At 40.7% G+C, this 22,988-nt stretch overlaps 1 protein-coding gene across 2 annotated transcripts in view; it reads left to right on the forward strand.

The window, feature by feature from the left end:
• Positions 1–22,988, forward strand: part of CCDC88C (coiled-coil domain containing 88C) — a 174,531-nt gene that overhangs the window by 6,481 nt on the left and 145,062 nt on the right. For both annotated transcript variants that reach the window (XM_074996630.1, XM_074996631.1), the window contains exon 3: positions 4,337–4,445. In XM_074996630.1, coding sequence (XP_074852731.1) covers positions 4,337–4,445 — 109 coding nt within the window. The remainder of the gene's footprint in view (positions 1–4,336; positions 4,446–22,988) is intronic.

The following is a 22,988-nucleotide window of genomic DNA, read 5'->3' on the forward strand; positions in this document are numbered from 1 at the left end:
CTCTAAATATTTGTGTATTGCCTCGTTAAACAATTGGGTACTCTTCTGCTGCATATCTGACAAAAATATCACTTTTTGCAAATTCTATATGGAAATTCTTATTAATAAATATCTTTTGAGTTTTGATTGCAATTGTTAAGGTTTATAAGATGTTGAACCTGTTTTGTGATTTCTGTACATGTAATGGGAGTAGCCAACATAATAATGGAAGCACTAAGCAGCCATGTACATATGAGAGTTGCATTATTTGGAAGCATATCTCTAGAATTGTTTTAACTCACATTTGAATATTTATTTTACAATCTATCATTTGAATATTTATTTTACAAACCCCATCTGACCTTCATAGTCCATTACGTATGAAAGAAGAGGAAGCTGTTTAGTTTAATTGCTACATGAGTCAACTATCAAAGTCTGCTTCTATGGTTTGTTTTCCATTAGTTAATTGTTCCTGGAAGTAAAGTGCAGGCAAAAGAATACAGGAGGGGTGGGTCTTAAGAATAGTTCTTGCCACATTAACTATGATCTCTGACAAAAATAGCCAAAATCTGCCTGACTCCTGATAACTTGATAAACTTACATGTGCTCATATGCAGCCACCCATTCACAAGTTCAGTTCTGGTTCCTCCATTTAAAGTATGGCAGGTGCCAATCTGCTGCCTTGTGTTCTGGAAGATACAGAAGTGGGCCCTGGACCACTATGATCCTGTCTCACTGATGTCTAAAAGGCATGGCTGTCCCTGTGTTTTGTCTCTGCTCCCTGTTGCTGCTCAGCCCATTCATGCTCTCCATATCCAGTTAGCCTTGGGCAAGTGGATTTTTAAGTCCTGGTGACTGACATAGAAATAGTAGTAGCAGCAGCAATCCAATCCATCTACTTTGCATTACACTGCCCACTCACACTAGAGAGAAGATTAACTATAGACATATTTTTAAAATATAATGAAGTATCAGTTTTTCTTGCAGAAAAGCTGAATGTCTAAAACACCTCGTATTTGTAGATAGGTGCTTCTCCAAGTATTAATTGGGCCGACATGCCTTTAAGGACCACGTAAGACCAGAACCCCTAAGATTATCTGTATCAGAGGGGTAGCCAAGTTAGTCTGTATCTGCAAAAACAACAAGTTGGCACATTATAGACTTACACTATCAAAACAAAAAGCAGTCAAGTAGCACTTTAAAGACTAGCAAAATAGTTTATTAGGTGAGCTTTCGTAGGACAGACACACTTCTTCAGTGTTGGTCTGAAGAAGTGGGTGTGTCCCATGAAAGCTCACCTAATAAACTATCTTGCTAGTCTTTAAAGTGCTACTTGACTGCTTTTTGTTTTGATAGTGTATAGACTAGCATGGCTTCCTCTCTGTTACTATACACTTACACAGTTTGGAGCATAAGCTTTCATGGGCAAATACCCGTTTTGTCAGATGCATGAGTGCAGGGCGAGGTTTCAGAGGAGGATTTAAAGGGGGAATCTCAGTCAAGGTGAGGGCCAGAGCTGACAAGGTCTATTCAGGCAGGGTGGATGTGGCCCATTATCGGAAGTTAATGTGGAGTTGTGAACATCAAGAGAGGGGAAATCAAGTCAGTTCGGTCAAGGGAGGATATGGCCTATTGTCAGTTGCTGATGTGGAGGTGTGAACATCAAGAGTGGAGAAACTACTTCTGTAATGGGCCAGACACACCCAATCTCTGTTCAATTCTTCCTTGATGGAGTCAAATTTGCAAGTGAATTTCAGTTCTGAAATTTGTCTTTGCATTTTATTCAGGAGGCTTTTTTGTTGTAGGACTGCTACTTTTAAATCTTCGAGAACAACAAGAAGTCTTGTGACGCCTTATAGACTAACAAATATTTTGGAGCATAAGCTTTCGTGGGCAAAGACCCGCTTCATCAAATGCTGTGCCCCCCCCAGAATTTCAGCATGCCCCCCAGTTTGGGCAACCATGCTCTAGTGAGAATGCCAATGCCTGAGATGATGGGGCATCCGGGAGTCCCAGGTTTATGGATCTTGGGTAGTAGGTAGAATAAAGCTGGTTGGGGTTCTGGAGATGTGTCTGTGTAGATTTATTCCTGTGTTTTTATAAGGAGGGTCTTGAGCAGATGCTGTAGTTTCTTTGTGTACTCCTCAGTGGGATCCTGGGACAGTGGCTTGTAGAATGTGGTATTGGAGCATTTCTATGATTTAGGTGGGGCTACTTGTATGCAAAATTAAGTCAGCGGATGGGAGTGAAGTTTTGGTTTCTGGGCAGGAAAGGGAGGGTAATTTTATTTTCAAAGATGCCTAAATGATTTAGGAGCAAAAGTCCTCTTAGAGTCAATGGACCTTGTGTTCTTGAGTCCCTTAGATCCTTTTGAAAATCTCACTCTGGGCCTAAAATCGCCTTGTTTAAGAATATGCACAAGAAACACCAGTTCTCTGCCAGGGTCAGTTATGTGTATTCAGTGGGTTGGGTGTTTTTTCCTCTTGTGGGCTTTTTATTAATCAAACTTGTAAAGTCAGCTTATTTTCCAGTCCCATCATCATTCTTAGTACATCCCAGTGATAGATATGTGAGATAAGCGACCATCAAAAATATTTTCTGTGTTAAAATATGGCAGCTGGTGCCAAACAGAAGAGCCAAAGCTAGCACCTCTTCCCGGATGTAAGCTTTGGGCTAATGGGCAAGAGTGTTGGACAGCAGCCCCACTGTGCCGTGCATGAATTGTTTGCTTAATGTGGAACTAGGAGGACTTTGAACTCTCCCTTCTGTTAGGTCAGGTTCTCTTTACTGTTTTTCTTCCCTGTGTATGGTAATGACTTTCATCACAGGGGCTAAGAATCCAGCATCCATCAGAATCAGACCCTCTACCAGTAGCCATTGGAGAGTTCCCCCAAAAGGCTGATCTATAAAGGACCCAGAAAGGCCAAAACCAGATTCAGCTTTCAGATCTTGCATATGTGCTGCTGCACAGCTGTCTGCTCTGTCTCACTTGGATGACCCCATCGCTGTCTGAGCACCAGTTTCAGTAAAAAGGACAAGTTAATCTTATGGCAGCAAACATCAACAAAAATGAGGAAGTTCAAGTAAAGCTGATATTTATGGTGCTTTATGTTGAGGTCTAATGTTTCTTCCTAGCCTGTGCATTAAAATTGTGCTCTGTGCCAAATGTTATTTCTTCTGTGGCAGAGCATGAAGAGGAGTCTTGCTCTCGTACGCAAGTGTCATATTTACCCCTTTACATCAGTGCATTTAAAAACACAAGTTGCACATGTATATAAGTATCAAGTCTAATGCAAAGCAGCACTTGGGCCTTCTCTTCAATGGATAAGATGCTCTGTGACGTCTATACACATCACCCGTGTTTAATGCAAAGATGAATTGAGGTGGTTGTGCTTAAAATTCAAAACACAGACTCTTAATTGCCTAAGGTACTTGCATAAACTTTGGCAAATGTGTGCATAATATCAGTTTCCCTTTAATTACCTGTCAACACCCAAATTCAGTGTTTCCTCTAGAAGCATTGTCAGTGGTTTGATTAGCAGTCAAAGCAGAGCCCAGGATGCAGATGCCTGTGTTGATTAGGTGTCAGCTGATAACACTGTGAACTTGGGGATTGCCTGATTCCAAGTTTTCAGATCCCTTTTAAGATGCATTTTGGTGCTTTCCTTTATTTCACAGTCATCTCAGTTCATAGTCAAGGTTACCTCGTTTTAAAGGAAGTGACAACAATTTAAGAAAATTTCAAGCCTTATAATTCTCCCCGATGCCCCACACGCACACGTGTGCACACCCAGTCCCACCCACTCACATGCCTTGATTAAGTGCTCTCTTGTACACAAAGGGTTTTGTACACATAGCCTTTTGTATTTTTTTTAATAGTTCCTAGGAGCCCATCTCGAGATCTGGGCCCCATTTGCTAGACACTAAACTCTCTTAAAATGATAAGATGGGACTTAAATCTAGTTAGGCAAGACAGAAAATGGCCTGAGTCTGAAGGAGATTTCCTTCAATCAGGGATGGCTTTAACTATGCATTTGCTACATGCTTTTCACTCCGGAGGCACAAAGAGGGTGCAGGGTGCTGTTGCTTAGAAATGAGGGATGCTCTTGAATTGCCACATTGAAAATGTGTTGTTTAGAGTGGGACATGGCGGAGTTCCAAACTCTCTTGTCTACCTATATCATTATATGGCTGCAAAGGGAATACTAAGTTGATTTACTGTGCTGTAAGTTTGTACTAATTGTACTGAAATATTCAGATGCTCAAGACTTGTTCTTGAGCTGCACTATTGAAGTGACAGGACAGAACCAGTGCAGTTCACTTTCTCTAACATTTGGTTTTCCCTTTATGTCCCTAGAGATCCACGTCCAACAAACCAGCGTGTCAACAAGCATGTAAATAATGACGTAAACCTCCGAATCCAAAACCTGACCATCTTGGTTAGAAACATCAAGACTTATTATCAGGTGTGTCTTTGGTTCTTATTTGTTTGCTGAGTGTTGTTGTGTTTCCACTAGCACAAGTTAGTAGACTATTAAAGAAAAATACCACAGGAAATGAAGAGGAAACTGTGTTCATGTAAAAAGTGTTTTCAGCCATCATTGCCAGCACTGTGAAATACAGCTGTAGCTAACTTTTTTAGCTTTTTGTGGCACATCAGCAAATTTTAAAAAGGAAGGAAAAGATGGAGTTTGAAGGGTGTGATAGCTCTTTGGCTAGCTGTGTTGATATTCAGCTCTTCTGCAGGATCTGTGAAAGAAGACAAACGTCTCAGGGTATCAAACTTGTTTAATACAAGTAATGTTAACTTTAGCACCCCAGAGACATCTTGAAAGGCCAAGGAGTATTAAAATGCCCCCGTATGTTCATATTGGGTTTAATTAAGTCTCATGAGAGACTGACAACATCAACTGCCATTCCCAGGCTCTTCTATTCACCTGCATCTTTTCTAGCCACATGCTGTTCACCAAAACCAGCTTTCTGGAGTGTTGCATCCCTTGAGAGTGTGGGAGAATAATGGTACTACATTAACTTCAGTTACGGTTCTGCTTGATCCTACTGTCATAGAGATATGTCCAAAAACATTACTACCACCCCTTGGTGTCTGTGCTACAAAGCTTCCAAAGAAAGCCTGAGAGTGAGAGGGATTCATGCCAAAGAAAGTAAAATATAACTGATGAGTTTAAAATAGATGTTATGGCAGCATACTAGGAGAATAGATTGAGGCATTTTATTTAACTTTTTGAATACAATAAGCCTATACCTCAAATGTTTAGCTCAGTAGTGTTGCTGGAATGGGCTGTCATTCACTTAATGGGACAGTTCCCAACAAGAAGAAATCCCGTTGAGTCAATCTTTCACCATACCAACAGGAAGGGATTCCCTTGTCTGTTTTTGACCTATTCTATTCAACCTTGAGGCCTAGCCTATTCAAAGTATCCATAACAATCTGTGGGAAAAGGGTTAAATAGTGAGGTGGCAAATTTTGCAGATGATACCAAACTGCTCAAGATAGATTAAGTCCAAAGCAGACTGTGAAGAGCTTCAAAAGGATCTGCTAAAATTAGATTACTTAGCAACAAAATGGCAGATGAATTTTTAAATATTGATATATGCCAAGTAGTTCATGTTGGAAAACATAATCCCCAATATACATGGGGGGTAAATTGGCTATTTACCACTCTAGAGAGATCTTAGAGTCGTTGTGGATAGTTCTCTGAAAAATCCACTCAATGTGCAGCAGCAGTCAAAAAGCAAATAGAATGGTAGGATTAATTAAAAAAAGGGATAGAGAATAAGACAGATCTTACTGCCGCTATATAAATCCATGGTGTGTTCACATCTTGAATACTGTGGGCAGATGTGGTTGCCTCATCTCAGAAAAAGATATATAGTCATTGTGGGGAAAAATGTTGAGAAAGGAGCAACAAAAGTGTTTGAGGATTGGAATGGCTACCATATGCGGCTTGATTAAAAAGACTGGGACTTTTCATCTTAGAAAAGAGGAGACTAAGGGGGATATGAGAGAGGTCTATAAAATTATGACTGTGAAGAAAGTAAGTAAGGAAAAGTTATTTTACTTGTTCCCATAACACAAGAACTAGGGGGTCAGCAAATGAACTTAATAGGTAGCAGGTTTCAAACTAACAAAAGTAAGTATTCTTCACGTAATGCACAGTCACCCTCTGGAACTTACTGCCAAAGGATGTTGTGAAGACCAGGAATTTAACAGGGTTGAAAAAAAGAGTTAGGTAAATTCATGGAGGGTAGATCAATCAATAGCTATTCTCCAGGATGGATAGGAATGGTGTCCATAGCCTCTGTTTGTCAGAATCTGGAAATGGGTGACTGGGAAGGGATCATTTGATGATTTCTTGTTCTGTTTATTTCTCTGGGGCACTTGGCGTTGGCCACTGTCTGAAGATGAGATACTGAGCTCAATGGACCATTGGTCTGATGCAGTGTGTCCATTTTTATATTTTTTTTCTTCAACACGTGTACAGCAGAAGACAGAGCGAAACATGGTGGGTGAGGTACTATCTTTTATTCAACCAACTTTTGGTTGGTGAGAGAGACAAGCTTGTTTATCTCACTAACATGAGCTGGTCTTATAAAAATAGTACCGCATCCATTTTTTTCTCTCTAGTATCCTGAGATCAGCATAGCTACACCTACACTACATACAATATCCGAAGACAAAGTCGTTTCCTCACAGAGTTTGCAATCCCATAGCCCTGTTCTTGGGGTGCTAAGAAGCCTAAATATATAGTCTAATTCATGGAAGTTCAGCACCGTGGAGCAGAAGATCAGGTCCTTTGTTAGACAATGTAGAAAGAGGGGAGTGAAGGAGAAAATAATTGTGATTCAGAATTGTGTGACCTGGCTTATTTAGTGTCTTGTTTTTCTGTGCTGTGTTTTGTTTTGTTCTTTAAAACCTAATGCAGACAGACACTATAGTAACGCCTTTCAGTCACATTTTCTAGCTATCTGTAACAGGGACAACAGCTGAGGCTGGAGGTGGGAGGCATAAGAAGAAGACTCTAGCCATATTCCTGAAAAATCTGTACTATTGTTTTGTCAGGCTAGTGTACTTTCTTGCCTGTGGAATGAGTGTCCTTCGTGTAAATAGGATGATAGCAAAATTTAATTAGTTTGTTCTTGAAAATTTTAAACAGCAAATATAAAAAAAGTTGTATTTTTGTATCTATTCACTACATCTAAGGAGCTCATTTCTCTGTTGCCACATCAAAGTCTCTGGAGCAAATGAAGGCCGCATGGTTAATCAGAGAGAGAGAGTCACTTTTAAATGTCATTGCATAGACTTTAATTCCCAACAGCCTGGAAGTAGTTAAAGGCTGTTGGCACTTCAGTCTGCACCATTCTGATTGATACCAAGAAAAATGCAGTGTCCTATCTCTAGTAATGGTGGATGTATTTTGGAGGATTGTGTTAGAAAACCAAGTGAGGTATATCATGTGAATTAAATGGTGATTGGTTGGTTGCAAAGTACAGGCTGAACTACTCTCATCCAGCACTCTCTTATCAAGCAGCATCCATAGTCTGTTATGATTTTAGTTAGCTGGGTGACCACTTATCATGGATGTGGCCATGTTTCCCATGGTCCTGTAAAGTTTGTTTACAGCCACCAGTCCTGGCTTTCAGTGCTCTGTTCTGTTATTTAGCTCTAATTTACCCCTAAATGTCTTTTAAGAGCCCAGTAAGCAGTGGAAGTGCTGGTACAGTAAACTCTTGATTTTTACGGATCCCGATTTAGTGGACTTCTGGAACAACCAATGTGCACCAGCCGCCTTGCTCCTCAAGGCCACTGAATCAAAGTCTGTAAAATACTAAATCCTGCTCTCCACTTCCTAGAACAGTAAAGTGAGTTACCTGAGTTGCAGGAGCTGCTGTTTCTCCAGCTCCGTCGTGGGTTGGCCACTCCAGTCCCAAGCAGTAGTTCTTTCAGCGGCTCTAATGAGTTGCCAGCATTTTTTGTGGGGGTATTCTGGGAAGGAGGCTGGGGAACCTGGCAGGGGTAGGTGGGCAGTAAATCCTTGTATTTCACAGACATTTGGGTTTAACGGACACCCTTCCCACCATTAGTCCCTTAAATTGAGGGTTTACTGTAATGCTTTTCGGCAATATTGCCCTCCTATGGTTCAGCAAATTCTCTCATTCTGCACTGGTCAGGGCCTGAGGGTGCCAGATGAGAGAGGTTCAACTTGTAATGCAAAGACATTTAGAATGGATATTTTGGGATGGCCTGGAGAATTTTGCCATGTGAAACCTTTCCTTCTTTGAACTATTTTTTTTAAATTGGTCTGAAATTTGAATTTTTGTATAGTTCAGTAATTTGTCAGTAGCTTGCAGTGAAGCTAGTGTGTTACTGATGGAAAACATCTAATCAGTTTTAGTGGGAGGGAAGGTTCCTGAAAACAATAGAAGTACAAATTGTGGCTTCCTCCAGGGAAGCAGAAGCTTAAAAGTTCGGTGTTGGCCTTGGGGAATTCCCTTCACTTTCACCTCATAGACTGAAATCTAGTTTACAGTTAATTCCTTGTATTTGGTGGGGGAGAGTATACATGAAAGGAAGTGAGGGTGATTGTTCTTTTGTGTGTTATCAAATAAAGGGTCAAAGTGTGTGTCACAAAACAAAAGCTTTTTTTTCCCCGCCAAAGGCAAGGAAGAATAGAAACATGAGTTCATGGTCTTCTAGTTCTGTTTGTGGAATAAGCTATCAGTAGCTACTAAAGTTAAACTGTTTTAAGCTATTGTTCATAAGCTGGATAGCTTTTGGGCTTTGTATAAATAGGTAGCATAATTGTGGTGATTACAGTTTCATTTATTTAGTGATTGGCTATTTAGTGATATTCTTCCAAAAGAGATGGGAATGAACCAAAACTCTGGACCCGAATGTCCTACCTCCCCCCACCCCACCCGCAACGTTAGGACATTCCAGATGGAGATTGTAACTTTGAGATATGCCCTGTCTAACAGGCCTGAATCTAAATCCTACATCTGATGACCTAGGTATTGGGGAAATTTGGATCTAGATCTGACCGTTGTGGCTGGGACCCATCTCTTTTTAAAACCTTGCTTCACTATGCATACTTGGGAAGGGAAAATGCACTAAAGAAATCTTATTCCAATGTAAAAGTAACTGTTTGTGTCTCTTGACATTCATCTCTTCAACTGCAGTTTTTCTTTTTTCTGTCTAAAAACAATGAATTTGTGAATTCAGTGAAGTTATGCCAGCATTTACAGCAGCAAAAAGCCTTGCTGTTTCTTAAAAAAAAAAACCAAAAAAACCCCAGTGTTTTGGGTCAAGATTGTTGCAGTGAAATGGGGAGAAACATTGACAGTTTTTAAGATGAGAGAATTTTGTGTTTGCTGGTTCCAATTTTTTGTTTTCAGTAGGATTACAAAAAAGCATTTGTTTCAGTGGCAAGTAAAGGCTCCATTTCTCACTTTCACAGGTTGTGTAATAGTGGCTTATGAGACCTTCATCTCCTGAAACTAAGAAAATTAGTCTTTTATGGGAATTTTTGAGCAGAAATCTGTTAGAGGGATTTTTCCACTAATTCCATTTAATGACCATTGTGTCACCGACAAACAGTAAAAATGGTGGTAATTAACTTTTTGAACTTCTTTAATACTTTGAAAAAGCTTCTGTGAGGGAGAAGGTGAAATGTTGTCATTGTGTCAGCTTTGTGTATTGATGTGTGTTGGAGAGTGTTTGCACTTTCTGGCTAGTATTTTGAACAAGCTGAACTCTGAATATTTTGCATTCAGATTAAAATTCAAGATAACTTTTGTATAATGCCTAACACACAGAGCCCAATCTACTTTGATAGGTATTCAGTCTTCTGGGAGCTTTGAGGAGGCTGATGAAAGGATTTGTGGTGACTGTATGGATCAGAGGATTGGCAGCTTTCCACCGTTCTTGTTGGTGTACTTATTTTATGTCTTTAATGAACTGAAAATCAAAAAGAAATACTACAAAAAGTGGAAACCTAGACAAATTCCTTAGGAGGCTTACAAAAGACTAACACATGCATGTAGGGACAAGACCAGAAAGGCTAAAATACAAAATGAGTTACACCTGGCTATGCATAGGAAGGCAATAAAAATGGTTGCTTTAAATACATTAGGAGCAAGTGAAAGACAACGTAAGCCTTACTGCTTAGAGGGGACATTGATCTAATAACTGAGGCCATCAAGAAGGCTAAGTTATTTTAATGTATAAGTTGTTTTAATGTCTGTTTTGCTTCCATCTTCACTAAAAAGGTTAAAGATAAAGATACTCCAATACAATTAAGATGAACAACAAGGGAAGAGGAAAATAGTGCCAGAATAAGTTAAAGAACATACAGGTAAGTTATTGAGGTTGTCAGGGTCTGATGAAATTCATGCTAGGGTTCTTAGAGCTAGCTGAAGCAATCTCAAAACCATTAGTAATCATCTTTGAGAACTCATGGAAGATGGGTCAGCTCCCAGAGGTCTGAATATCTATCAAAGGCACTGACTCCAAGGGTGCCCCTCACCCCTCCTTGTCCCCCATATCTCTCCTCCTCCACGCAATGTCCTCCGCTAACCAACTCCACCCCCACCCTCCAAGTGTCTCCTCCCTGCCACGAAACAGGTGTTTTGCAGCATTAGAAAAGCTCAGGGAGGGAGGCACAGCAACATGGCATGCTTGAGGAAGAAAGAAGAAATGGGGCAGGGAGCAAAAGGTGGGATGGGCTCAGGAAGGGATGGAGACTTGGGGAGAAGAGATGGAGATGGGGCTGGGGGCAGTGGTGGGGGAATTGAGCATCTCCCTGGCCAGAGGGTAAGTCTGTACCTATGATTATCTTTAAAATGGGGAACAAAGGAGATGTGGGAAATTATAGATTAGTTGACCTTACTTTGATTCCTGGAAAAATAACTGGAACAGATTACTAAACAATCAATTTTTAAGCAAGTAGAGGATAAGAGGAGAAAAGTACAGCTAATTTCCTTCTTCGACAGGGTTACAGGCTTATAAAGAGTGAAGGATATACAGTAGAACCGCCAAGATACATGCACTCTATTTGCGTGTATCTTGAATTAATGTGACTGAGTGGTGGGGAGTTGGTGCCTGGCTCTGGACTGCCTGCCATTCAGGGGAGCAGTGCTGATTAGTTTCCTGGCTTCCATGCATGGCAGGCCTCCCAGAGCCAGGAGTCAGCTCCCCACCACTCAGAGGAGTGGGGAAAAAAAACAGTGCTGTTGCGCTGGTCAGTTTCCTGACTTCTGTCGGGGCAGCAGCCGAGTCGTTGTCACTGAGTATCCCTGACTCTGAGCTGCTGCCTCTGAGAGGAGTGGGGAAACTGCTCCTGTGAGGGGCGACAGCCTGACTCTTGGTGGCTGCTGCTACTGACAGAAGCAGGTAACTGACCAGCACAGTAGTGCTGGTCAGTTTCCCCTTTCCTCTGGGTGGTGAGCAGCCCAGAGCCCGGGCTCTGGGCTGTCCACCACTGACAGGAGCAGGGAAACTGACCAGCACTGCTGCTCTGGTCAGTTTCCTGGCTCCCCAAGTTTATGCAAAATTTGACTTACGCGGGGTTATGCAAGAATGCAATCTCCACGTAAGTCAGGGGTCAACTATATCATGACTTTGCTTATGAAAACAGAAGAAGATGCTGTCCCTTGTGACAAACTAGGAACACATGGTCTAGATTAAATTACTGTAAGGTGAGTGGACATCTGACTGAAAGACTATACTCCAAAAGTAGTTATCAGTGGCTTGCTGTCCCACTGGCTGATGGTTTTTAGTGGGATTCTACAGGGGGTTGGTCCTGGGTCTGGTGCTTTTCAGTTATTCTATTGAGTTAGGTAACAGAGTGAACGGTGTGCTTATAAAAACATTTTGCAGAGGACATCAAGTTGGAGGTACGATGTAGCTAAGGCAATGGCAGGAGCACGTGGGAAAATCATGAGTGTAGACCAGGGATGGGTAACCCCAAATAATGGGTGGGGCCATATGAGTGGCCCTCATTTACCTCAATGAACCACAGCAGCTGGCATACCATGGCCCACTGGGATTTTGCCTGCGGCGCTGCTGTCAGCCATCCTCTCGCACAATGAGGCACTGGAGCCTGCACTTAGCTCCTCTTCCCCCTGCCTCCCACTACTTTCGGAGTGCACAAATAAGGCAATCCTCCGAAAGTGCTGGGAGAGAGGGGGAGGTGTAGGAAGTGTGGGGCTCTGATGCCCCAAAATGTGAGAGAAGTGTGGGGAAGGGGGCAGCCAGTGAGTCCTTGAACTGCTGGTGAAACCCCATTGGGCCGCATGCAGTCAGCAGGTTGTCCACCACTAATGTAGACACACCTTATTCTGTTCTGTTTGGTTCTTATACTGCATTCATCACCATAGCACCCTTCACCACAGCTCAGTTATGCTTTATTTAGCCGCTGTGTGCTAGCACTTGAACTATTGTCAACATCAGTGCAACCAACTGCATTCTTTACCAGCAGTAGGTACAGAATGTGCCTGTAGGGAGCAGAGTTTGGAGCAGTTATTCCAAACAGGCTTGGGGAAACCTGGGGAAATGGAAGTGCCTGCGTCTTGCTTCCTTCATTCTGTGGATCAGCCTCTGCTTCTGAAACCCTTTATGGGCCTGAAACTCATTTTGAATTTAGTTTGAAAAAAAATAGGCGTGGGGGGCAGCGGGAAACGATCTCCTTCCATATCTGCTAGATCCTTAACTTTCATCAAAAAATCCCGACAGTTTGCATAAAAGCTTGTGGTTGTGGGAATCAAAAAACTAACATTATCATTGCTTGGCTAGTGTCCATGTGGTTTTTAGGCATAACTTTCATTTGAAGCATGCAGATGGGAAATGCTAGTGGAAGAAGCCTGTACTTCCCATAGTTGTAGCCATGAAGTCTTTGGAAAATTGCTTTACGTTTCAGTGTAGGCTGGAAATGGTTCTGTGTTTTAAAAAGAAGTGCTGCGGAGATGCAAATCAGAAACTAAATATATCTTCTTAATTTGTCTCGTGTGCAGCTTCCATAAGTAACTCAACCTTAGAAGTTCCATTAATAATGGTGGGAAGAGTAAATATGAAATCATCCACTGAATGTGCCTACAGGAGATATCTATAGCTATATGTCTGCAAATTCAAGTTCTGGTTTTGGTTCATAACTGGTGCCCAATGCCTGTGTTGCCAGTATAAACAAGATTTTATATACAATGTGACTCTTTTGAATTTAAATCTCTTCTGAATTAATATGAAAAGTCCATGGGGTCCTTGATTTCATTCATTAATTAATAGCTCTCTGTAGGTAAACTTTATTTCTTGATACTACTGAACATCATGTAACACAACATATATTTCAGGCTGTCTCTCACTTGAGGAACTCGAGGAAGGAATTTTTTTCTCAAGTTTCAAAATCCAAGTTTGTAAACCACTGTATTTGTGTCTTCTGGAGACCACTGTGTCAGCAGTTTTAACAAGTAATAGCCCCTTACAAATTCACGCGGATGACTTTGCTGACTTAATACACTCTGGGTCTATTAATGTCCTTTTCCATAAGTGTGCAGCTGAGTGCACAATTTGTTTGTAATGTATGGTAAGTGCCTGAATCAGTCTCACACTTGTAAGTTGGATCCTTAATGTGCCTTGGACAGATAACAGATTTTAAATGGTGATAATTTATAACACCATATGCTAGGGATGAGCAAACTTTTTATATTGGCCCCCACTTTTTGTCCATGCAATTAGCAGCACCCCTCTAACCCGTCTAATGTAATCCAAACCGATGGAAATTGCGGTTATGTTCGCATAAAAAAACAAAAAAACAACCCCTACTACTGCTTTTGGCATATGTAAGAAAATACATTTGTAGGATATGAAAACTTTATCAATCGGTATATAAATGTGAATATACATACATAAAAACAGTAATGTATATCAAAATTTTTAGTGACAGAGTAAGTCATGCTAGTCTATATACTATTAAAACAAAAAGCAGTGAAGTAGCACTTTAAAGACTAGCAAAATAGTTTATTAGGTGAGCTTTCGTGGGACAGACCCACTTCTTCAGACCATATCCAGACCAGAACAGACTCAATATTTAAGACACAGAGAACCAAAAACAGTAAGCAAGGAGGACAAATCAGTAAAAGATAATCAAGGTGAGCAAATCAGAGAGTGGAGGGGTGGGGGGGAATATCAAGAATTAGATTGAGTTAAGTATGCAGATGAGCCCCTATAGTGACTCAGAAAGTTCCCATCACGATTTAAACCATTTGTTAACGTTCTGAATTTGAATATAAATGTCAATTCGTCCGCTTCCCTTTCTACAAAAGAGCGATAATTTCTTTTCAGTAACACACGTACCTTGAGGTCATTGACAGAATGGCCCATTCCATTAAAATGTTGACTAACTGGTTTGTGGATCTGGAGTGTTAGTGTGATGGATGAGCCTGATACTCAGCAGCCTATTGTGCAGCGCCCCCCGCACCTTATAAAATTTCATGCCTGCCCCCACACTTTGCTTACCCCTTCTGTAAGTGGTAAGTGATATACAGAAGCTGAGGTTCTTAGTATTTCCGACTCTAGTGCTTACCTATCCTAATAAGTTAAGGTTTATCCTAATATAGAACCCAAGTATCCCTTGCTGTAGATAAAGCCCATTAGTATCGTAAACCTTATTACCCATCTTCTAGGAATAATTTAATGCAGTACCAAGTACTTGTTCTCTTTACAAAGAGGCACAGTAAACTCTCTTTTTAACTGGTATTTATTTAACTGGTGCTCTCAGATAACTGGCCCTGAGACCAGGTGCTAGTCCCAGCACCTGGGCTTCCTCTTCCAGGGGAGCTGTGCTGCTGGGAGCTGTTGAACCACGGTGGAGGCAGGTGGCAAGAGCAGTAGTCTGTCCCCTCTGCCCATGCATGCAGCACAGCGCACCCATCTGGCAGTCTTCTCCCCCACCCTCCAACATGGCAGCACAGGGGCTGGGGACCTGGCAGCTTAACCCTGGTGGGGACAGGTGGCCAGAGCGTGGGAGGCCAGCCTCCTCCACTCCCGCATGGCAGCACAGTCTGGGGCCTGCTTTTGGGAGCAGCTTAATCCTGGTGGCCTGTAGGAATGCAGCAGAATGAGTAGCCAGAGCATCGTGAGCCAGCCCCTCCTCCCCCTCCGGCTCATGGTAGCACAGCCCAGGACAGGGCCTGAGCTGCTGGAAGCATGGAGTGAGCTGTGCTGGTGGAGGCGGTGCCCTGGGGGCCCAGGGCTTTGTGGGGGAGAGAGTTGGTGTAGTGTAGGCTCTCCATTATACAGAGTATTTGAATATCTGACAACCTCCCAGTCCCGAGGCTGCTGGATATGGAAGTTTACACTGTAATTTGGTCAAGTGGCTAAGGCAGTGAACTTGGGATGGGGCAGGAGATGTCTGTTTTAGTTCTCATTCTGGTGGGTCACTTTGTTTTCTTGGCCTCCATTTCGGTTCCCAGCCTTTGTCCGTCTTTACTTAAATTGAACTTCTTTCATCTCTTTCCCAGGCCAGAACACTGTCCTGGACCCTGCACCTCAATCCGCGTCACAGCTGCCTCCTTCACTCAGACTCCTGCTCAGACCCCATGCTCTCTCCTGCACTCCAGTCCCCTAACCTGAGCTCTCTTCTGAACTCAGCCCCTGTACTCCCCCTACAGAAAAGTAGGGCCCATGACCACTTACGAAAATCTGGGAGTCCCCACCCCCGTCAAAAATTATAGCCTACCCCTGGGCTGTGGAGAAGAGTTGATCATAGTTTTCTTTAACATAAATAGTATTACCCTGCTTTGTAATTATGCATTTGATTTTTTTTCTTTCTAAGTGTTAGTATTTTGCGCTTGTCACTGAATTAATCTCCAATATGTCAAGGTCATTTTGAATTCTAATCCTGTCCTCCAAAGTATTTACAACACCCTCCTTCCAACTGAGTGTCATCTGCAGATTTTATAAACACTCTCTCCACTCTGTTGTCCAAATCATTTAGTGAAAATTTTGAATTGTTCTGCACCCAGGACTGATCCATGTGGAATCCACTACTTATACCCACCCTGCTGGATAGCAAGCCGTTGGTAAATATTCTTGGAGTACAGTCTTTCAACCAGTTGTGCACCCAGTTTATATTGATTTAATCTAGATTACGTTTTGCTACTTTGCTTAGGTTACTGGCACAAGGCACTGTATCCCTTTCTAAAGTCAAGATCTATCACATCTGCTGCTTCCCCCATCAGCCAGTTAATCCTGTCAAAAAGGGAAATTAAGTGGGTGTGACATGATTTCTTATTGGCAAACTCATGCTGGCTGTACCTTTTTCTCCTTTATCCTCTACTTGCTTGTAAACTAATTAAAAATTTGTTCCAATATCTTTCCGGGAATCAAATTTAGTCCAACCAATTTACAATTCCCCAGTTATTTTTTTGTTTTTTCTTCTCCAGCCTCTGGGAACTCATCCATCTACCATCCATTCTTGAAGGTATTCACTAATGGTTCTGAGATTGTGACAGATAGTTTTTTATGTACGCTAGGATGAATTTTATCTAAATAGTCTTCAACCTTTGCAAGCCACAATATGAAAGAAGAATTATACAGTATGTTAGATGAATAGTAACAGAGAGTAAGCCGTGCTAGTCTATACACTATCAAAACAAAAAGCAGTCAAGTAGCACTTTAAAGCCTAGCAAAATAGTTTATTAGGTGAGCTTTTGTGGGACAGACACACTTGGTCTGAAGAAGTGGGTCTGTCCCACGAAAGCTCACCTAATAAACTATTTTGCTAGTCTTTAAAGTGCTACTTGACTACTTTTTGTTTTGATAGTATGTTAGATGGATACTAAGGAGACATTCTGAAGGTGCAGTCATGAGTGCCATGTAAGTGAATTATTTATTCTGGCACAGACTTCTTGTGTGAGTGGTCCATCACTTAGGGTAAGTCTCCACTAGGGAAATAGTCTATTTGCATAGCTAGAATCGACATATGAGAATTGATTTATTTCCCTAGCGTAGTCATGAGCCTCTTTAGCCTCACATTTACATCCCTTATTCCATGTGATAGCGTGGAGTACAGGGGTCAGTGGCCAAGCCCAGAGAGGTTGATTTTGCCGCATCTTCACCAGACAAGCAAAATCAAACTCTGGAAGATGGACCGCAGTGCGTCAATCTTCCTGTAAGTACAGACAAGCCCTCAGTCTCTCAGTGCTCCATCAGTGATAGAGTGGTCTTAAATTAATGTTAAGGGTCTTAAATTGCAGTGATAGAGGCCTAGGGTGGACATTAGGAAAAACTATTTCACTAGGAGGGTGATGAAGCACTGGAATAGGTTGCCTGGCGAGGCAAGGGAGTCACCATCCTTAGAAATTTTTAAGGTGAGGCTTGACAAAGTCCTGGTCAAATCTCACCTTAAAAGCTTCTAAGGATGGTGACTCCATTGTCTCCCCAGGCAACCTATTCCAGTGCTTCATCACCCACCTAGTGAAATAGTTTTTCCTAATGTCCACCGTAGGACTATATCACTGCAATTTAAGACCCTTAACATTAATTTAGTTTAGGTTGGTCCTGGTTTGAGCAGGGAGTTGGACTAGATGAACTGTTAAGGCCTCTTCCATTTCTATTCTTCTGATTCTACTGCCATACCTAATAAGTGTGTTGTCAAGATTGTGTAGTGTAGTCAAGATAGTGAAATAGTCAGGTACTACAATAATGGAGGGCTCAGAAGTACCTTAAATTGGTACGTAACTAGAAAAGTTACCTTTTGTACTAGAGAGAGATCTGATGCCTTGTAGAGAGATTTATGCTGTCTGCAATTTTGGGGGAGAGAAACAAAATAATAGTTTTTCCCAGAATGTGGTGGCTAATTTGGAAAGTTACCAATATTTTAAGAGCTACTATTTCAGATGGCACAGGGATCTCGCCAACATGTCATTGAGAAGTCTGTTAGTGGGATTCTAGGATGTATTTTATCTGATATATTGGATTATGTCTGAATGCTTAATACAGTGTTCAGCTTTGAGAGGCACATTTTTCCCCTATGAGGCTCAGCATGCATTTTAATCCTGAATGAAATGGTGACCTCAAACAGATGCGGGGGGGGATAGCTTAGCTTTTAAACTTTATGGCCTGTAACTTCCTGAAGCTTAGAATAAGGGGAAGGAAAGACTAGGTTGATGTGTGCCTGGGTTAGTTCTTACTTTGTTTTGGCTAATAGGTTAGGAAGGTGTGAATTCTTTGTATAGACAAATGTGAGAACCTACTCAAGACAGCAAGGGACCATGTCCTAATATGTGTTTGTACAATAACTAGCACAATGGGGCCCTGGTTCCATGCTGTAATATAAATACTAAAAGATTGCAATGAAGATGACTATGGATTCGAGGCTCATAGTTTGAATGGAAGAAAAAAGCCTGTGCTGCTATCATCAGCTGCCTCTTTGTTTCTGATCCAAGGTTTCAGTGGGTTTGTTCTAGCTGGTGTGGAAGCAGTTAAGGTGGCCAAATTAGAAATAGAGTTGAAGGGGCATTATTCTGAAAGTACATGTGGGGAGGTGGGTTCAGTTGCCACGAGATGATCACAGTGGGCTAGAGCACCCATTGGAACAGAGTGTAAAATCGGATTTTGTGTAGCATTAAAATGCTGACTTTTATTCAGCACTTCATGACTTAGCCCATGACATTTTATCATCAACTAAAAAAGATACTTGGAATGGTCTGAATTGTATAATGTTTCCATATGTTCTTTTGACTGCTTTAAAAAAAAAAAAAGTGAGTGTTTATTTTAGTCTGTAGTAGTTTGAATTTCCTGGGTGTAAATCTTCTGGTTTTTTAAGAATTGTAATCTATTCTAGTGTTAACTTTAGTAAAATGTTTCACTACAACTTGCAAGGGTAAAACCATAGGGCATTTTTTCCAAATGAACCTTCCATTACCATATCTGTCATGAGTATTAGATTAGATTTAAAGTGTATATCCCTTTAGACAGCCTCATCAGATAGCACACACTCATAACTCAATCTTGCTGCCTAGATGCAGGAAATATTCCCATTTCTATCATTTGGAGTATTATATAGGTAGATACCACAGCCCTAGGTTCCTTGTACCTAAGGAAGCTTCAGATTTTATTGAAGAATATTCTGCACGTGGTGTGTAGCAGTAAAGAGATTTATTTTTGCTAAATTAGTTGCTTATAATGCCTCTTGCATAGCTGTAATATTTGCAGCTCTAAAGCCCTCTTGTGTTATCATGGCTTCCATTTTAATTTAGCCTTTTCCATGCAGATATTTTCAAGTGAAATACACACAAATTCTCTCTCTCTCTCTCTCTCTCTCTCTCTCTCTCTCTCTCTCTCTCTCTCTCTCTCTCTCTCTCTCTATATATATATATATATATATATATATATATATATATATATATATATATAAAAATTAAAAATAAAAATTCTAATTACACAACTATTTCCTCAACACAGGATTTCTGCTTTTTCTTGGCAGTCCAAAAATGAAGTATTCCTTTGATTATATACACATTCTATCAATGAATAACTTTATTTTATGATCTCAGAAAATATTCTGTATATATCCACATATTTAAATAGTGCGTATGACACCACGTTAGAGCCCTTCTCTTTTGGGTTCTGATTCTCTTATAAATCTAGATTAATCTACTCTACCAAATGAGTATATAAAAAGGGTGATAAAAACCTTAATTTGCACTGTCATATGTACCCTATTGACTTTATTGGGGACTGCATATGCAAAAGGTTCTGCCTGTGTGAGCTAGTAAGATTGTAGGGTCAATGTCGTCAGCTATATTAACATTTCATCTTGAAAATTGCAGTTTATAACTTGACTATGATTTTAACATATGCTGATTTTTTTGGCGAGGTTTTGGACCCGCAAACAATACCTCTGCAGAGGATTTTTAAATATAGGAATAAATGTTTGGGCAAGATTTATTTTTAAATCATAGGAATTACGGGAAAAGAAGTTATTTTTCTTAAGCTATGCTTTTGAGATAATCACATGTGCTCTAGAAATGCAAGTATTATTTGCTTCAGGAAGTCACATATAGTTATTGTTGTTAGTGGCTGGCAGTGTTTGTCAGAAACAGCAGTTTCCAAAGTATGTTCTGGTGGAACACTGGTGTTCCATGAGCAACGGCCAAGTGTTCTACTGTTGAAATTGGGTAATGATGGTCTCTTCCCCATTCTCAGGGAGAAATAATTTTTTGGGATGTTTTATCTGTCATCCCTGCTCTATATTTTTTTGTAAATGTCTGGTTCCATAATAGTTTGAGTTGCATTTACTGTACAATAATTTAATTGACATTATGAAATATTTTCTATTCATGTTCCTCATAGTTAGTATGATGAAGTAAGAAAGATGAAGTGTTCTGCAGCAAGTGCCGTGACATCCAAGTGTTCCGCTACTGCAAAAAGTTTGGGAGCCACTGGTCTGAAACATCAATCCTCCTAGCACCCATCGATCCTTTTGGGACAATGTGTTGGTGGGTTTTGCTGCATCAAGTGGCTGATTGCAGTGCTTGGATATACAGGAGTTTGGAATGACAGAAAGGATCTGAGTGTGGGTAGAGCAGATCGGGTGTAGGAAAAGAGCAAGCTGGGGAGAATGCTTGAGTTAAATTTTGTTGTTTTGTTAATAAAAGCAAGCCCTGGGGGCAAGGTGAAATTTCCATTCTACACAGTGTGGATTTTGTGTCAGAGTTGGTTGCAAAAGGGCACCTCCTCACAAATGTGTTGAACTGAAATTTTGTCAGCCACTAATCCATATAATATGCAATAATGCTTCTGGATTTGTGGATTGGTTTGGTTTGTTGTTGGAGAGGATTTTTAAAGACAGCTGTTGGTTTGTGTTGTAACCGTTACACTAATAGAAAAATGTCTGTATGTGCACACTTATAGTTACAGACAGCATGTAACAATCTAGATAGATCCAGCAGCCAAGGAGTTAAGCTTTTAAATTCTGCCAGGCCCTAATCTGGCCAGTTAGATACCCTAAATAAGAATCTGTTCAACAGACTGAAATGCCCCTGTGGAGCTGTCACTGTCTGTCAGTTTAATAATTAGCATTATTAAAAGTCCCTAGATATTTACTTTATCTGGGTTTTTAAGATTTCTAAAGACAAGGATAGAGGCCTTTAATTTGCTGTTGGTATTAAAAACCAAGCCTGGTCCTTATGTAGTAAAATATCTTGCACGATGCAGCTAAATACCTCCCTCTATTACAAATTTATCTGTTAGAATTATTGAATAGCTTTAAAACCTTTTAACAAATAATCTTAGTCCTCTCCGAAATATGGTCCAAACTGTTGGATTTAGTTATCTAATGTCAGCTGCCTAATTTAAAATATTTCCCAGATCAATTTGTTTTGAGGTTTAAAAGCAAGAGAAAAAGTAAGTTCTTGGTTTTTGTGGCATCTTCAATACTTATTTTTCAAAAGCTGGTTTCATAGATGAATGCATAAAAGATCCAGCAATGTGATAGTTGGAATGGAGTCCAGTGTCTAAAGGTATTCATTAGGAGACCTACTTCTGTGAACCCTTTTGGTGTAACAGTGGAATAGAACAGTGATGCGCAAAGTAGGGGAATGGAAAATTTCCTAAAGAGGGGGGCACATAGCCTGATCAGCTGCTGGGTCTCAGGCTCATCCATCTCATTAAAAGTGTTGAAGTATGTTGTAATTTTTGCGTATGTATATTCACATTTGTATACCAATTAATAAAGTTTTTACATTCTACATACTTATTTTCTCGCATGTGCTGGAAAGGTGTTTATATAAAATATGAACATAACCAAAATTTCCATCAATGTGGATTCTGTTAGACAGGTTGAGGGAGCCCTGCTAATTGCAGGGATGAAAAATGAGGCCTGACATAAAAAGTTTGCTCACCCCCTGTGTTAAAGGAAGGAGAGGATCATATGGGGTTAATGCCTAGTTTATTTGGAACAGCTGTGTTGCAGTAAGACTAAATGGCTATAGTCCCATGAGAACTACCACTAGAAAATGGTGGGGAGTAAATTTCTCTTTTAAATGTTCAATCCAAAATTCAGTCCATGAATTTGTAATAGATCTTTTATGCAGTACAGCTACATCTACATGAGAGATCTTTCAAAAGAAGCTCTTTCAGAAGAACATCTTTCGAAAGTGTGTGTCCACACACAAAAAACATGCTCTAAACTTTTCTGTTAGTCTATAAGGTGCCACAGGACCCTTCGTTGCTGCTACAGATCCAGACTAACACGGCTACCCCTCTGATACACACACAAAAAAGTGGATCAAAAGAGCAATCTGCTCTTTCACAAGGGAGCATCCACATATCCCCCGCTTTTTCAAAAGAACAGGCCAGCCATCAAAAAATTAAGCCACATGAGGACTGGTCAAAAAAAAAAAAATGAGGGAGGGAGGGAGGCAGGGAGGCCGGCCTGCGGAGCGTATACACTCGTTTTCTTCTGAAAGAAACTTCCAGAAGGGAGGAAGAACCATTTTGAAAGGAGCACCACATTCTTTTGATTTACTTTCGAAAGAACACTTGTGTGTAGATGCTCCACGGGATCTTTTGAAAAATCTTTCGAAAGAACTTGCCAGTGTAGATTCAAGTTCAAGATGCTATCTGTTCAAGATTGACGCTTTAGTGTATCAGCTACCTTAATACGGACTAATGTGATATCCAGTTTGTAAACTGCCTTTTAAATTTACTGATCACGTGTTTTGCTTTAAAGTGCGTTTGTTCTGAAAAATGACACTTGCTCCTAGCATAGATTTCAAGTCATACCAGCTTATTTTTATGGCAGAAGTATCATCCTGGAGGTTTCTTTACTGATGATTATTTTCCTGCTAGTCCTCCGGAGCCAAAATAGCTAAGGCCAATGGAGGTGGGTTATTTTCTGGCTAACAGATCCTCAACAAAATTCTTCATTAAATTTCAGTGATAGCATCTTTGTTACTGGTCGTGACATACAAGACAGTAGGCAAACAGCTTG

This window comes from Carettochelys insculpta, chromosome 6, assembly GCF_033958435.1.
Source record: "Carettochelys insculpta isolate YL-2023 chromosome 6, ASM3395843v1, whole genome shotgun sequence".
In the NCBI taxonomy this organism is placed as follows: Eukaryota; Metazoa; Chordata; order Testudines; family Carettochelyidae; genus Carettochelys; species Carettochelys insculpta.